This window comes from Andrographis paniculata, unplaced genomic scaffold, assembly GCF_009805555.1.
Source record: "Andrographis paniculata isolate CXL003 unplaced genomic scaffold, ASM980555v1 Contig52END, whole genome shotgun sequence".
Taxonomy (NCBI): Eukaryota; Viridiplantae; Streptophyta; class Magnoliopsida; order Lamiales; family Acanthaceae; genus Andrographis; species Andrographis paniculata.
This window is the reverse complement of record NW_026137587.1, coordinates 3,888,312-3,905,056: the sequence shown is the minus strand read 5'-3', so window position 1 is coordinate 3,905,056 and position 16,745 is coordinate 3,888,312. Positions and strand designations below refer to the sequence as shown.

At 35.7% G+C, this 16,745-nt stretch overlaps 1 protein-coding gene across 1 annotated transcript; it reads left to right on the top strand.

Annotated features, from left to right (window-relative positions):
• The first annotated feature begins 11,643 nt into the window (after window positions 1-11,643).
• Window positions 11,644-14,393, top strand: LOC127254530 (uncharacterized). The gene is made up of 3 exons (XM_051279673.1): window positions 11,644-12,158; window positions 13,089-13,318; window positions 13,985-14,393. Exons 1-3 carry the CDS (start codon window positions 11,804-11,806, stop codon window positions 14,261-14,263), a joined length of 864 nt encoding a protein of 287 aa, XP_051135630.1. The 5' UTR covers window positions 11,644-11,803; the 3' UTR covers window positions 14,264-14,393.
• Window positions 14,394-16,745: the final 2,352 nt, after the last annotated feature.

Below are 16,745 nucleotides of genomic sequence, written 5' to 3'. Positions count from 1 at the left end.
TTTCGCCATCGGACTTCTGTCCGATAAAAACTTCGTAATCGGGCTCCTGTCCATTATCCTCTTGCCCGACCGTAACCTCGCAGTCGGACTCCTGACCGATATCCTCTTGCCCGACCGCAACTTCGCAGTCGGGGTCCTGTCCGATATCCTCTTGCCCGACCGTAACTTCGCAGTCGGGGTCCTGTCCGATAGTCTCCTGCCCGACCGTAACTTCGCAGATCGGGTCTGTCTTTCCTTCTATGCCCGACTTGACCTCCGACCACATATCCTCCAGAATTCCTTTACATGCCCTTTGAGCCAATTCATCAGCACGTTGGTTTTCTTTCCTCGGAATGAACTCAATTATTACCTCTGAGATTCTTGTCAGTAGCCGACTCACAATGTCCCTATATCTGCGAAGATGAGGGAAATTGCACACATATTGATTGTTTACCTGGTTGACTACTAATTGAGAATCCCCCCTTATGATTACAGACTGGACCTTCCTGGCAATTAAAGCCTCCAAACCCAAAATTAAAGCTTCATATTCTGCCGAATTATGGGTCATGGATTCCAATCGTAGTTGTAAGTTGATCTTTTGACCATCAGGTCCTTGCAAAAAGACCCCTGCCCCCGATTTGTTTCCAGAGGTAGAACCATCAAAGAACATCAACCATGTTCTGGTACTTATATAAGGCACACATCCGACCTGTAGATTATCCAGATATGATGCACAACTAAATGGTCGGACACTATCACAAAGAGAATACCCGACTTGTGAGAATTCTGCCAAGAAGTCGGCTACTGCTTGTCCCTTAATTGCCCTCAGCGGGGAATGTTGAAGATCGAAAGGAGCCAATTTGATGGCCCATTTCATGAGTCTGCCCTTCATAGTAGGTCTCTGTAAAATCAATTTGATGAGATCCACCTTTGATATGACCTCAACTCTTCTGGGCAGCAAATAATGCTCGAGTTTAGTGCAAGCGAAGACCAATGAATAACACATTTTTTCTGGCATAGTGTAATTCAGTTCTGGTCCTGTAAGGGTTTTACTGAGATAGTAAATTGCCCTTTCCTTCCCGTCATCACCATCCTGCGCCAATAAACAACTAACCACTTCATATGTATTTGCCAAATAAAGTTTGAGTGGCCGACCTTGTTTGGGAGGCATCAAGACTGGAGGATGAACCAATGCCTGCTTGATAGCATCTAAAGCCGTTTGTTGGTCGGGACCCCATTCAAAGGCAATTTTTCCAGCTTTCAATAATTTAGTAATGGGTCTGACCTTGCCAGCAGCATTAGAAATGAAACGCCTCAAATAATTCACCTTACCCAACAGACTTTGGATTTCTGTAACCGTCTTGGGTGGCCGACTATCAAGAATGGCTTTAGCCTTATTGGCATCAATTTCAATTCCTCTCTCATGAACTAAGAATCCTAGAAAGCTCCCGGCTGATATTCCAAAAGCACATTTGGTCGGATTCATCTTCAACTTGTACTTCTTCATTCTTTCAAATGCCTCTTCAAGATCTCTCAAATGTTCGTCAAAACTGGCAGATTTAACTATAACATCATCAATATACACTTCCATAGATCTGCCAATTAAATCATGAAAGATTGAATTCATGGCTCTTTGGTAAGTTGCCCCTGCATTCTTTAACCCGAATGGCATGACTGTCCATTCATAAATACCCAAAGCCCCTGGGCATCTGAATGCTGTCTTAGGAATGTCTTCTTCTGCCAAGAATATTTGGTTATAACCTGCATAGCCATCCATCAGACTAAGGATTTTATGCCCTGCTGCTGCATCTATCAGCATGTCGGCCATAGGCATCACGTATTCGTCCTTAGGGGTAGCTAGATTCAAATCCCTGAAGTCGATGCATATCCTTATCTTACCATTTTTCTTGACCACTGGCACAATATTAGCCAGCCACTCCGCATAACGGCAAGGTTGAATGAAACCCACTTTGAGAAGTTTTTGGATTTCTTCCTTGATTTGAGGCATCAGATCTGGACTCATTCGCCTTGGAGGTTGTTTGTAAGGTTTACAACCTTCTTTGATGGGCAATCGATGCTCTATTAGACTTCTTGTCAAACCAGGCATCTCTGAATAATCCCACGCTAAACAATCAATGTTGTTTCTAATAACTTCAAGCATCATTGTTTGTTGCTCTTTAGACAAATAACCACTTAACCTGATCACTTTTGGAACCAATTCGGTTCCTAAATTAAACTCCAATAACGGGTCTTGTGATGAAGCTGTTGGTTCTGTTTTTTCTAATAAGTCGGGCCAACGAAATTGTTCATCTTCTTGGAGGTGAACATCCAGAATCTCTTTATTATTTTCTACTTTATGTAATAACTGCTTTAAATAGAACTTATTAATAAGAGAACTACATACTTCTAAAGTTGTATCTTCCATTACAAACAACTTATACAGAAATGGGTGTGGCTTTATCATGAGCCATACAATAAAGGTGTTCTTTTAATAGAACATCGAGTTCTGGCCAGTGACTTTATAACCCTTGTTTGGGTATTCCCTGGCCATATACAACTGAGACATCGGAGCCAAATGACTAGAATAAAACACTGACTCTTCCACTTGTTCTGTTACGTCGAATGGGTTGTCATTCGCTTCCATTTTAAAGACCTGATTTCCTTCCCAGAACATTAACTGTTGGTGCAAGGTTGATGGCACACATTGAGAGGCATGAATCCAATCTCGTCCCAGCAAAAGAGAGTATGTGGTATCTGCGTCCACAATAAAGAAAACAGTGGAAATTTTCTTTGGTCCGACCTCAATTGTGGCAACCATCATACCTTCAGGCTTGGTCGGCTGCCCTGTAAAACTTGTCATTTCGAATTCCACAGGGGACAGATCATGAATTCCTTTCCCTAGCTTCTTGAGAGTCTTCAATGGCATAACATTAAAGACTGCTCCATTATCCACGAAAACCTTTGTGATTGGTTTCCCACAAATGTGAGCATTAACATACAGGGGTTTCAAATGGGAGTTCGCACCCTCTGGAATAGGAGGAAACACAATTGAAGGTGCTTCCGACTGAGGCTCAGAATCTGTAATCTTTGCCCACTCTGTTTCCTCTAATTCGCCATCTGCCAAGAATGCCCATAAAGGTTCGTCCATAATATCATCTACCAGACTCGCCCACGTCGGTTCATCACTCATCTGGTTAACCTCTGTCATTCGACAAGGGATTCGTGGTCCCAGACGAGATTTAACAGATCTTGAATTTTCCTCTGTAGGCACCACTTCTTCCTTCGTCTCATTTCGAGATTGAACCGTCAAGGATTCAATACGAAATTCTTCCAGAGATGGATTGATGTTGATCCGTTCACAATGTTGGCATCTAAAACCTTTAATTATTTCATGTGCCATTCCCTTACCTTTCCCCTGTCCCGACGAACTTCTTTTGGTATAGTCGGAAGCTCCTAATCCGTCCTTCGGTTGCTTTCCTGACCAGACCCGACTGGACCGACTTATTGGAGACTGAATGGCCGCTCCCTGCTCGTCGGTCGTTTGTTCTGTAAAGACTCTAATGGACTGATCTCCTGTCAAGTGGTCGGCCGCAGTTTGTTCGTCGGTTCTTTGTTGCACTGCAGGAACTCGTTTCCCATACTTTGCAGCATACCTGCGTTTGGCATTGCGAATCTGTGTACGATTCATACCTGGGAAACGAGGATCTATATCAACGGGTAAAGGCTTTTTATTTCGAGCCCACTCGTTCCCGACTGAACCCGTTTTTCTGGTCGGGTGGTCTTTCACTAAAACCTTTTCCTTCACTTCCACGTTAAAAGAACCGTCTGGACGGTCCCATTTTTCAGCGACTGGCCTTTCAACAACCTTGAGTCGTTCTTCCGGTCGGCTGCTGTTTGGCTGATTCCCTTTCTTTTTTCCGGGACTAGTTTGCTCCCCTGTTTGTCCACTATTGACCGAACTTTTCCTTGTTTCCGAACTTGGTTGGATGTCAACCATTGCAGTTGTTAGTTTCGGAAATGGTTGCTGGTCTACACCTAAAGTGATGTATTTGAGCCGACCTGTCTTGATGGCTTTTTGAATTTCCTTCCTAAAATGAGTACACTGACTTGTAGTGTGTGTGAAAGAATTATGCCACTTACAATATGGTCTCCCTTTGATTTCTTCTTTAGTGGCAAGTCTTTGGCCCTTTGGAATACGAATCTGCCCATCAGTCAGTAGGATATCAAAGATTTCATCAGCTTTCGAACTATCAAAGGTCGGTTGCTCCTTTCCTTCAGATCCTGGTACTGGCTTCAATTTAGGACATACATACGGTTTTCCAGAAAGGATTTCGGCTGCCATCTCTTCTGACTGATTAAAATCAAAGTCGCATGTTTCTGTTCCCATACTCGCCATATGTTGGCCTCTATTACGCCTGTTATGCTGCTCTTCCTCTCTGAACAAAGACTCTAGACGTCCTGCCTTGGATGCAAGATTTGCCAAATCCTCAACATCCAGGGCAGTGAGTGCCTTTCTTAAGCGATTATGCATATTCCGGACCACTAAATTGGTCATCTCTTTCTCACTGATTACCGTAGGACATCGTCCCTTCATCAATCGTACCCTTTCTATAAACTGTGAAGCAGTTTCTTCTGGATACTGTCTCAATTCAAGTAAATCAGTTAAAGAAACAACTGGTAAAGGATTAAAGAATCTAGCGTGAAATGCCATTTCCAATCCTTCCCATGTCTGAATTTGTCCAGGAGGTAGACTTACAAACCATGAAAACGCCGTTCTGGTAAGAGACAAACCAAACAGCTGTAACTTATAAAAAGGGTTATTGCCAACCTCTCCTAATTGTGCTGTGAACCGACCAACATGTTCTATGGTGGAAGATCCGTCCTCCCCTGAGAATGCATGAAAGTCGGGTGGTCGAAAATTCCTTGGGAGAGGGTGTTCATGAATGATCCTTTCTGGGAAAGGTCTTTGATATGCAGGGCGGTTAGCCATCTGAGGAGTTAATCCATACTGATCCCTTAATATATGTGCAATCTCATCAGGATCTACATGAAAGCGTTGATGATCAGGAACCTGGAACGGATCCTGCACAGGAATATGAATCGGATCATGTATATATCCTTCAGGCCTGTCCTCCCTTGTATTGTTCGGCTGCGAATTGGTAACCCTTGGTCCCAGTGGAACATTGTTGGGAAAAGTCAAAGGAGTTTTTCCCCGATCCATTCGGTTGGGATTTGTGGCACTTGGGAATGTACTATCCACGAATGATGGCCCTGCGAAATTTGCCTGTGGTCTGGACGGTGACACTCCTGGTGGCGTTTGAGTGGGTTGAAGACTAACCCTTGACAATGCTTGATCTATCATGTTCTGCAACTGACTCTGTTGCTCACGCAACATGTTCGTTTGTTGCTCACGCAACATATTCTGCATAACCAAGGTATGCTGGTTGTTCATTTGTTGAACATAAGACCACCAATCAGTTGGTGGTTGTGGGATGTCCCCGGCATTTGGCACAATGGGTGGTGGAACGGATTCTCCCACCGGTGTCGAAGATGCTTGCGGTTGTGACCCTGCCATATGGACCCTTCCGATGATTCGGCCGGATCTAAGACGTATGAAATTATCGCCGGAATTGGAATGAGCAATTTTGTCTTGCTCCCACTGTGGTCGCCAATTTGTTGATGTAATTTTTCAACAAAAATAAAGTAAAATTCAAAGATATAGAAAATATCCTTAAACTTGATTAATTAGTGCCTGAGATTAGGAATCTCTAAACACTGTATGGTACAGAAAATAAACTGGAAAATAAAAGACTGAAATTTAAAGTGGTGATCCCCAAATCTGACTTTGCTTTGTTGAAGTTGATTGAAGATCCCTTGCCAAATGATGATCCAAATCCTTAAATATTCCCTGGGAAACCGTACTGAAAACCGTCACCCGAACGGTTACAACGTCTCCTTCTCAACCGTCTTCCAACCTTTCTTATGCTGACACGTGTCCCCAGCAGACCAAAAATTCCCTATATTTCACTCCTTGAGCCGACCACAGACCTTCCGCTCTTTTGGCCCGACTGCCAATCTACAATAGTATGGGTCCGACCGCCAATCCTCCCGACTTGCGAACCATCTGGCTTGAGGTCTTTCCGCCTTGAGGACTTCCCGACCTGAAAACCTTCCGACTTGAGGTCTTTCCGCCTTGAGGACTTCCCGACCTGAAAACCTTCCGACTTGAGGTCTTTCCGTCTTGAGGACCTCCCGACCTGAAAACCTTCCGACTTGAGGTCTTTCCGTCTTGAGGACTTCCCGACCTGAAAACCTTCCGACTTGAGGTCCTTCCGTCTTGAGGACCTACCGACCTGAGGTCCGTCCGTCCTAATGACTTTCCGTCTTGAAGACCTACCGACCTGAAGACCTTCCGACCTGAGGTCCTTCCGTCTTGAGGACCTACCGACCTGAGGTCCTTCCGTCCTAATGACTTTCCGTCTTAAGGACCTACTGACCTGAAGACCTTCCGACCTGAGGTCTTTCCGTCCTGAGGACCTACCGACCTGAAGTCCTTCCGTCCTGAGGACCTACCGACCTGAGAACCTTCCGTCCTGTATTTTCCTTAGAAATAAATAAATAAATTTATTTTCCTTGATTTCCTCACGGTGTCCTTCAGCCAGTTCAATCAACCCTATTGCCAGGCCCATTCTTCTTTTTTACCTTGGGCTTTTAACCTAATTCTAAATTTCGTACGTAACAATATCACACTTTGGAAGAAGTGGCATGAGTCCATCCCCCATCTCTGTCAAGTACCACTGCATTTATTTTTTATGTGCTTATAACATCCTCCTCACATCAAACTCATCATGCTTATCCATTGACATGGGAAAGTTAATTTATTGCATTGATAAGTATGTTGACACTATGAACTTTGGTCTTGTCATTTTAACCAAAATGAATGAGCTCTCTGAAAAGCATATTCTTAAGCGTGTCAGGCTGCCTTATCCTGCTCTCATCACTACCCTTCTTGCTTAGAATGGGGTTCTTTCCGAGAAAAATGAAGACATGGTGCAAGTTTATTCACATAGTCCATGCAATCTCTCCAATCTTCACAACGATTTCAAAAATGGACCAGTACTTTCACGAGAAGCTCTAGTTCACTTTCTGCAAGAAAAAATCCTGTGATTACAATGTGAGGCTCATGAACACAATGAATTTATGTTGAGCTTTAAGAAGGAATTGGGTCAAATTTATCGAATGCTGCTTGGATCCCGGCGTCTGCCCCTGCTGAGGATAACACTGCTGAGGGTAATACCACATCATCTAGCTCTGGCGGTGCTTGACATTGCCCTTCTTTCGTTGATGTCTCCCAAGAGGGAGAGACAGAGGAAGAAGAAAGAAACAGAGGAAGGAGGATCAAAAGTCGATGGGGGAAGCCTAAATGATGGTAACTCTATCTCTCTCATTTTGATGAATTACAAACTCGTGGTTTGATCTTTTGTGAACTGCTGGATTACTACCCTTGTGTTTTTACTTGAACTATTAATGCTATTTTGTCTTATGTTACATAAATTGAGGGGGAGACCTCACTTTTGATGGATTCCATCTAGTTTTTCTTGGCATATAATAGATTGATATATTGATGATTAACGTTTGGCCTATAATAGTTAGGCTTAACTATTTGGATTTGTTGTTGCTGGTCCATGGGGATTATTCAACATCTTATTCCTCTCGATGTGGGATACATCAACCAAAAAAAAGGAGAGATTATTGGTATAAGATTTTTGTTTGTTTGTATCATGAATCCGCAGCCAGATCAGACGACACGTCAACTGCTTGCAAGTCTGCAGCTACTTGTAGGACTGCAACATGACTCAGGTTCTTTCTTCAAATGTGTTGGACATTGCAAACATAAAAAGAGGGTCAAGATGGGACAAAGTTTGTATCTCAGACACACTGCAACAAAAGACAAAATGAGATTTTCTCTAAGAGTTGCATGCAAATGGAAGTCAAAGAAAGAAGGAGAATAAAGTCCCTCACCTCCATTCCTAAAAAGGTATTATTGACTTTCATCTATTCCTAGGTCATTAATAAGGAATTGGACATGTCATTTCATGCCCTGCCCTAATATATCTCTTAAGGACATGTCCAAATATTTTTTGACATTTTCTAAGCATGTTGTGTCGATATTTGATTGACCAAAGGGACACTTCTTTATACTATATATACATGCTTTCTAGGAATGTTTAATTCAAGCTTTTCATCACTTACTTGAGAGAAAATCATATCATTTTCGTGAGCATTATGAGAGGTGAGAATATAGAATCTTAAGAGTTCATCTTACCTTGTGAAAAACTGAAATCCCATGTTAGATTATATTGAGTTTCACTTCTAGTTTAGGGGGAGTGTTCTCATATCTTTTAAGGGATTTTCTTGAAAGGTTAGACCATGTCTTGAGTAGAAAAATCAGGGAGGATTTTTTATCTATTCTGTTTGGTCTGAACCTTGTCGAAGCTGTTGTAAACGTTAAGCCAGAATGATATCCTGAGCAGATTTCTGTTGTCTGTTGTATCGAAAAACTGCCGAAGAGTTTGTTTTGAAAAAGAGAGTTCCAAGGAGAGCTAAAGGAGAAAGAAATGACAAGCCACCTATACTTTCGTCCCACCTCATAACACATTCAATGGAGGCTGAGTCACTGCATGCTTGCCTTTGTGAAGAAAGATGCATATGTATGTGGTAGGAAAACTCATACATTAGATTGTGTGTGTTGTTGGAGTTTTGTGGAGTTTGTGTGAGGAATCTTTGTATCTTGTTTTTGTCTTTCTTATAGTGGAACGTCCCTGGGTTGGTACCCCAGACGTAGGTCAGTTGAGGGTCGAGCTGAGTCAACAAACGCTTGTGTGTTGTTTGCCTTGATGCACTCTGTATTGCACTTCTTGTGGTCTGGTTGTTGTTCGAAAGTTTCCAAACCTTTTGAGTTTGCATACCATTCTATTGCATCATTCAAGAGTGATCATAATTGAAATTTAAGGTGTAGAAATACATCTTTTGAGACCGTCAAAGTTCAGCCGAGGGTTTATCCAAAATGTACTCGAAGAGTTACGACAACAAATTCTCACATTATAAAAAATAATTAAGTTCAATTAAAAATTTATGCAAAGCATACTCGAAAAAATAGTAAACATAAATATGATCAAATATTCTCACATTATAAATAATAATAATAATAATAATAATAATAATAATAATAAAAGAATTAGTTAAATATGATCAAATATTAAAGTAATTGATTATTGTTAAAACATAAATATGATCAAATATTCTTACATTATAAATAATAATAATAATAATAATAATAATAATAATAAAAGAATTAGTTAAATATGATCAAATATTAAAGTAATTGATTATTGTTACTATTATTATTTATCATTAATAGACAATGAAAGGAGGCCAGCCGCCACGACAAAGCAATATTTGTCCCGATCCGCACCCATATGCAATGTTGATGGAAGAATAAAATATTGATTGCATTATAAATGTGCGGGGTAGTCATATAAATTAATAAATCCTTCATACATATTAATTTAAATAAATAAAACATATATGGACAATGTATATATATATATATATATATGTATTAACATGCTCGTATTATCAATTTAAGTAACTATTTATCTCATTATCCAATTAAGGCGAGTGTACGCATATATATATATATATATAATATTACTTTGCAACTTTCGTTATAGCTATTTTAGTAATTTAAAATTGTTTAGAAATTATTATATAGCCAAAATATTAGTATTGAAATAAATTCGATAGTTATGTCAGAGTTAAGGTAGAACTTCTTTCCAGAAAACAAATGTGTACGGTAGTGCCTCTCGTTTACATTTCTAACAATAAAACGATGTTCGTTTTTGAATTAGATTACACTTAATATTTCAAAGTTTTAACGAATTAAAATGATAAAATTCACATTGTATCGGAAAGCTAAAATTAGGAAAGTTATGGGAAAAAATAAACGAAGAATTATTGAAAAAAAAGGGATTAAACTAAAGAAGAGAAAGATTGGCTTGAGGTGTTGGTGTATTTCGAGTATAGACACTTCCATCTGCAGGGCAATCAATGCCCAAGCCGAAACTATCATAACTTTCGGCCATAGATTTAATTTCAATATTTCAACAATAAACATCATATTTAATTTTAGTCATAAATACGAGATTGAATTTTTGAATTTTAAATGCATGCATTGATTTTTCTTGACTAAAAATATTTATTTTTTTGAACCGAACACAATGACATTTGACTCGAGTCCATATCATAATTTCCGTGTCCAGTTCGAACGGATAGCGCTTATGGCTCACCTACATGCCATAACTTAGCCAACCTTTATATCCTACTAATGAAATTTAAACACAACTTATATGTGTTACAATTTTCAGTGTGAGATAAACAATTAATTTATCCGTCATTTAAATTTTTGTTCACTTTTTCCTTTTAAATTGTCATAAAAAATACTCGTTTTATTTTTAGGTAAAAATACTTTTGTATATTTTTTTATTATAAAAAAATTATTATTATTATTTATTTTTATTAAAATTCGTGTTCGATCAAACGAAGCGTATATTTGCATGAAAGAAAGAATAAATTAATTAGTAATTGTCTTTTAAACATTCAATGATAATACTCATCTCAAATCCAAATAATATGCTTTTAATCCAATTAATTTAGTCTATCGACTTGTTACATTTTAACTCATGATTAATCAATTTTAAAAATTATAAATTTAATTTGAAATTAAATTTTATAGTTCTAATAAAATAAACCTAAAGTAATATATTTTTATATAAAATTATAAAATTTATATATAAAAAAAAAAAATAAATATCGTTTATTTGACTGTAATTAAAAATTAAAATTAAAATTTTAATTTAAATAGTATGTTTATATAATATTTTATTAAAGATAATAGCATATCTTTATTACAATCTTATATCTAGATGGATAGTGATAATTTGCATTTGAAATGTAAAGCAAATACTACATCCCTACCCGATTCATTAATTATTACTAGTACTTAAGTTCTATAATTTTACTTGTTTTACACGTGTGGTATTCTGTATAATTTTTTTTACTCCCTCCGTCCCAAATATCATGTTTACGTTGCCGTTTTTATCCGTCTCACATACCATGTCACTTTCCTTATTGAAAAATGATTACACATTTTAATCTCATTTTAAATTTTAATTTTTTGTTTTTAATTTTAATTAAACTAATTAGTTATTTTAATCTTAATTTATAATTATTTATATTATAGAATAATTATTTTCACTAATACATTCTTAATTATCTACTAATTACACCCCTTCTAAAATACCGTGTCCACGGTGTAGGACGGAATGAGTATTATTTTATTTTTAATGTGTGTCTGTTTGGGGGATTGGTGCGTTTGTTTGGCGAATTTGTAAGAATTTACACAGTATATTATATAAAAAAAATTAATTTTATATTAACAATATCAAATTTAATATTTATTTATATTATATTGTATAATTATTTTAAATTCAAAATTTTTAATATTCAAAATTTGACGTCAAAATTCAAATACCGGAAGAAACAGACTCTTCAAATGTCGAAGAAACAGACCTTAGTTTTCATTTATAATAAGGGATTTAAAATAATACTAGCAGATACGCAATCATTTACGAATTGGAAAGTCATAAATGCCTAAAATGTTTCGCATCTTCTTTCCTAAATACAATACAGTGGCTCGTGCCCACCTTCCCGGATTAGGCCGATAACAGCGAAGGAATTCCGTGAGAAGGTTCCAGAGAAGAGAATGGAGGAGAGCACCACCAATGTAGCGCCGAAGTTTTTGGAGCCATGGCACCGTCTGGAGGACAAGGTCGTGATGGTGACGGGCGCCTCCTCCGGATTAGGTCGAGAGTTCTGTTTGGACTTATCTAAAGCCGGCTGCAGAGTCATAGCAGCGGCGCGGAGGACGGACAAACTGCGCTCGCTATGCGACGAGATAAACAGCGGCGCCGTCGATCGAGGAGAAGGAGATCGGCCTAGAGCTGTGGCCGTCGAACTCGACTTGAGCGCTAACGGAGCGGCGATTGAGGCTTCTGTACGGAAGGCTTGGGAAGCGTTCGGCAGAATTGATGCTTTGATTAATAACGCTGGTGTTAGAGGTAAAAGTGGAAATGTGAAAAAAATGGGGAAATTACTTTCCGTACGTATTGGAATATCATTTGTTAGGTCTTCTTAACGTGATTTAGGTATACGAAAATTTTTCACTATTTCGTAGTAATGTTTTGGTCTGAGATTTTTGCTTTTATGTTCAATTGCCAGTAAATTTAAACTTCATGTGCATGGAAGACTTGGTTGGGAGATTTACTGCTGCTAGATTGATTATTTTATTATTTAGTGCTTCGTTAAACGCAATTCCATTGCTAATGAATTGGTTTGTGGTATTCCTGTCTGAAGAAAGTATTTCCATCCACAAAGTTGGCATCTGTGCTATTAATGGAGAAGAAACAACGGGAGTAGTCAATTTCTTTGTGAGATGAACCTGTCCTTTTCTAGTGTGTCATTTTTCATTCTCACAACAGTGTCCAATTTCACGTGTTTCTGTGCTTGTAATAAAGTTTGTAGTTGAAAGTTTTGTCAGCTTTATTTTCATTCCATGTCTTGGGTGAATCCTGTCGGTATCACAAACCTAATCTGATTTGGTCTTTCATTGGTTTGTTAGGTATGAAAAAGATGACTAGAAAATTGGAATTTTATGTTATGTAAATAGATGTTGGTTTTATGTTATCTAATCTTTTTAATAAAATAAAAAAAGGTGTTCTTGGCTATACTATTTTTTATTAGAAAAGTTATGATGAAGATTACAAATATCTAAATAATTTCTTGATTGTGTTTAAAATAGTTGTAGCTTGTGGATTGCAAGAACTTACTGCAAATGATTGATGAAGTCAATTATTTGGTTGGCTAGACTTGTACGCTATAACAGTTGCATTCTTGCAAACATAGAGGATGACTTTCTGACTATCTTTAGGAGCAGTCTTTTTGTGGATTTAACAACCATGTTATGCCCATGCGATCGGGTTTATCTGCAGGTCGAGTTCATACTCCATGGGACTTGTCCGAGAAAGAATGGGATGAAATAGTGGGGACGAATATGACTGGCACTTGGTTGGTTTCCAAGTATGTTTGTATGCGTATGCGTGAGGCTCAGCGAGGTGGGTCTATCATCAATATCTCTTCCATTGCTAGTGTCGAGCGTGGATTATTACCCGGAGGCCTTGCTTATGTGAGTAGCAAGGGTTCTGTCAACTCAATCACAAAGGTATTGCTATATGATTTGCTTTTTCTAAGTCTATGGTATGTTTGATCAGCCAATTTCTATTTGATTACCAATCTTGAAGGGGCCATACTGCTACTTTTTCTTTTTTAATTTGATTCCCTCTTATTCTTATGGTTGTGGGTGCAAGTTCTAGTTAGTGGTACATTTCTTGTCTCAACTTGATTGAAAAAGACTGAATACCTTTATATTGCCATCTAACATTCTTGCTTGCATTGGATCTTTTGATGGAGTCAAATCTTCTTGTCGTGCGGGAATTAAATATGAATAAGATAAAATGAAGCATTTTCTAGCTAGTTTTAAGTCGATATAGACATTTTAAATTGAATTAAGATGCAGAGGGCACATGCTCAGATTAGATCTCTGCTGTTGCTCATTCATGAAGCTGTGAGAGGGAAAGGGTGGAGGAATTAAATATCAGTATGGACTAATGTATCTTCCTATTAGCTTAAACAATCGAGCATTCATATTTATGGCACACAAAAACTAGTTTATGTCACACATACAGAAGGATCTTTCCTGAATTTCTCAAATCGCGTTGCTGAGTGTCGAAATGTATTGCCACAGGCATTTAATAACAAAGCCATGCTTTCCATAGAGTTGCTTATAATCTGTAATTATTAATGATTCTTTGTTTTATGCAATTTCCAGGTTATGGCCCTGGAATTAGGACCCAACAAAATTCGAGTTAATTCCATTGCACCAGGGCTTTTCAAATCTGAGATAACCAAAGGTTTAGTGGAGAAAGAGTGGCTGAAAAATGTCGAACGCAGAACAGTGCCGTTGAGAGTTTTCGGGAAAATAGATCCTGCATTGACATCCCTCCTTAGGTACTTGATTCACGACTCTTCCGTGTATGTCACCGGCAACATCTTTATTGTCGACTCCGGAAACACCTTGCCAGGTACGCCTATATTTTCATCTCTTTAAATTTCCAGGAATGGATGGTTTCTGGTAATACAGAGTGATAAGCTTTTTGGAGCAATGAATGGAATGTCAAACTTATTTGGTATATTGAATGATAATTCATACGTAAATAAGATTTTGGGATGATTATTTAGCTGTTGTCTTTATTTGATGATTTGCTGGCTATGGTTTAAAAAATACTTTAGGATTATATGCATTTTTAGTGTTGCAGTAAATATTATTTGAACATATGTTTAGAAAGAGTTCCAATTAGCTTTCTAATACTGTGCCAATTAATGATATATATATATATATATATATGCATGCATAGGTTGTTGTGTTATTTTAGTATTTAGTTTTGGTAGAATTTTTGTTATTAATTATGGAGAATTACAAAATATTTTGAGAAATTGTAATATGGTTAATGTAAAATAATTTTTATTATCTTTTAAATATTTGTAAATTAGAAAAGATGGATATAAATTAGAAAAGATGGATAATTTTTTAAATTATTATTGAAAATAATGACAATATACCGGTTAAAATATAAACAAAATATAATAGTTGAAATGACGCATCATTTTCGGATTAAGTGGCACCCCCAAAATAAAATAGTATAACTATTATACATTAAAACTATATTAGGTAGCTAAGGAAGTTACTGGAATATTAACCGATTCGCCGAAAAAATATTACGGGAAAAATGAGAAAAAAATGGAGAGGATGAGAGGTTAATGTGTGATTGAAACGAGGGTGAAGAGATGATGTCTTATAGATACCTTTAATATTTGATAGCTTTTCATCATAAATATCATAATTAATTTTATTTATAATAAATTTATTTATATTTAATAAAATTTTATTATTTAATTGTCTTATATAAATATAAGTATAATAATAATAATAATAATAGCAATAATAATAATAAGAAGAAGAAGAATATTGACTAAGAATATATTAATTAATTTGTAATGCATTAATTATAAATAGTTAGAATAAATATTTTTATTCTAAAATTAAAAGAAAAAAGAAAAAAGAAAAATGATATGTATTAATTATGGATATAGTTATAACTAATTTACGGGGATGATTAGGTGATGATTTTTTATTTATTTTTTTAAATCAGCGCCATGCTGATTTTTCAATTTAGCACACATTTTACGTACAAACAATACACATTATTATTGCATACAAGCATACACTGTTTTTCATAATAAACTGTTGTATGTGCTTTATCATACTATAACTTGAGCCGTTAGTTGTATATTAATTAGTATACAATATAATATAACTTGTATGTAATAATACTATATGTTGTCACACAACACACGTTGTGCCGTTGAAAATATAATATGTGTTTTATGTAGTAATATCATGGGCTGTCAAAGCACGGTGTTGAATTTAGCATTGTAGCCACCGGTTTAATTTACATGTTTAAAAAAGAATTATTATTTTTTTAATTAGTTATAAAATTAATAAAAATTTTAAAATTATTAATTATGAATATAATTAACATTAATTATATATTTTAATTAGAATTAAAAATATATTAAATTAGTTTTAAAATTATTAAAAATTTTAAAAATAATAGTAATTTATTTTTAATTTCATTAATTAATATTATAATTTACTTTAATTATAAAATTAAATCAAATATTTTATTATCTTAAAAATGTATTAATTATAATATACTTAATAATATTTAATCATATTTATTTTATTAAAAAAATTATGACAAAAAATTTGGTCAAATGAATTCCACATCTATATTATATATATATATATACAATTATAGTTTAATAAAATATTATTTTACATATTATCGCACTCTGGACCACAAATCCTTTGAATCCGAAAACCCAAACAAACTTGCACAAAAGAAATATATAAATTTACACTCATCTTAAAATTTAAATCAAATCCAAACCTAAACTCAATTTATCAAAATCCTCCCTAAAAAGCACACCCAAAGTATAATTTCATAATTAACTTGAAAAAATAAAAAAATGTTTATGTATATATATAACACAATATTATAATTGTGTTAAATTAAAAAATATTTTAATTATAAATTATTATAATTTTCAAAGATAACTTAGGGTGTGTTTCTTTAGGGAGTTTTAGAAAATTTTGGGTTTGAGTTTGATTTTTATTTGATTTTTTAGGTGGATTTGAATTTATGTATTTTTTGTGTGTTAAAGTTAGGGTTGAGTTTGGAGAGTTTTGATGTTTATTGATTTGATGGTAATGAATATAATAATATAAATGTGTATTAATTTATATAATTTTGTTATTAATTTATATTCTATCTATATATATATATTTAAATTTTTATTTATTTATATTATGAAAAATTTTATTCTCAAAAAAATGACATATATATTGTATATATTTTATTAAATTATAATTATTATAAAAATTTAAATTTATATTTATAATTTAAATTTAAAATTATTAAAATATTTATTACAAATATATAATTTGATAATTGTTTGAAAAAATTAAA

What these genes read in the sequence shown, in the direction of transcription:
- LOC127254530 (XM_051279673.1), top strand. Translation starts at nt 11,804, where the DNA reads ATGGAGGAGAGCACCACCAATGTAGCGCCGAAGTTTTTGGAGCCATGG. An exon ending in TAATAACGCTGGTGTTAGAG is followed by an intron (nt 12,159 to 13,088) that starts GTAAAAGTGGAA and finishes GTTTATCTGCAG; the next exon opens with GTCGAGTTCATACTCCATGG. An exon ending in CTGTCAACTCAATCACAAAG is followed by an intron (nt 13,319 to 13,984) that starts GTATTGCTATAT and finishes TGCAATTTCCAG; the next exon opens with GTTATGGCCCTGGAATTAGG.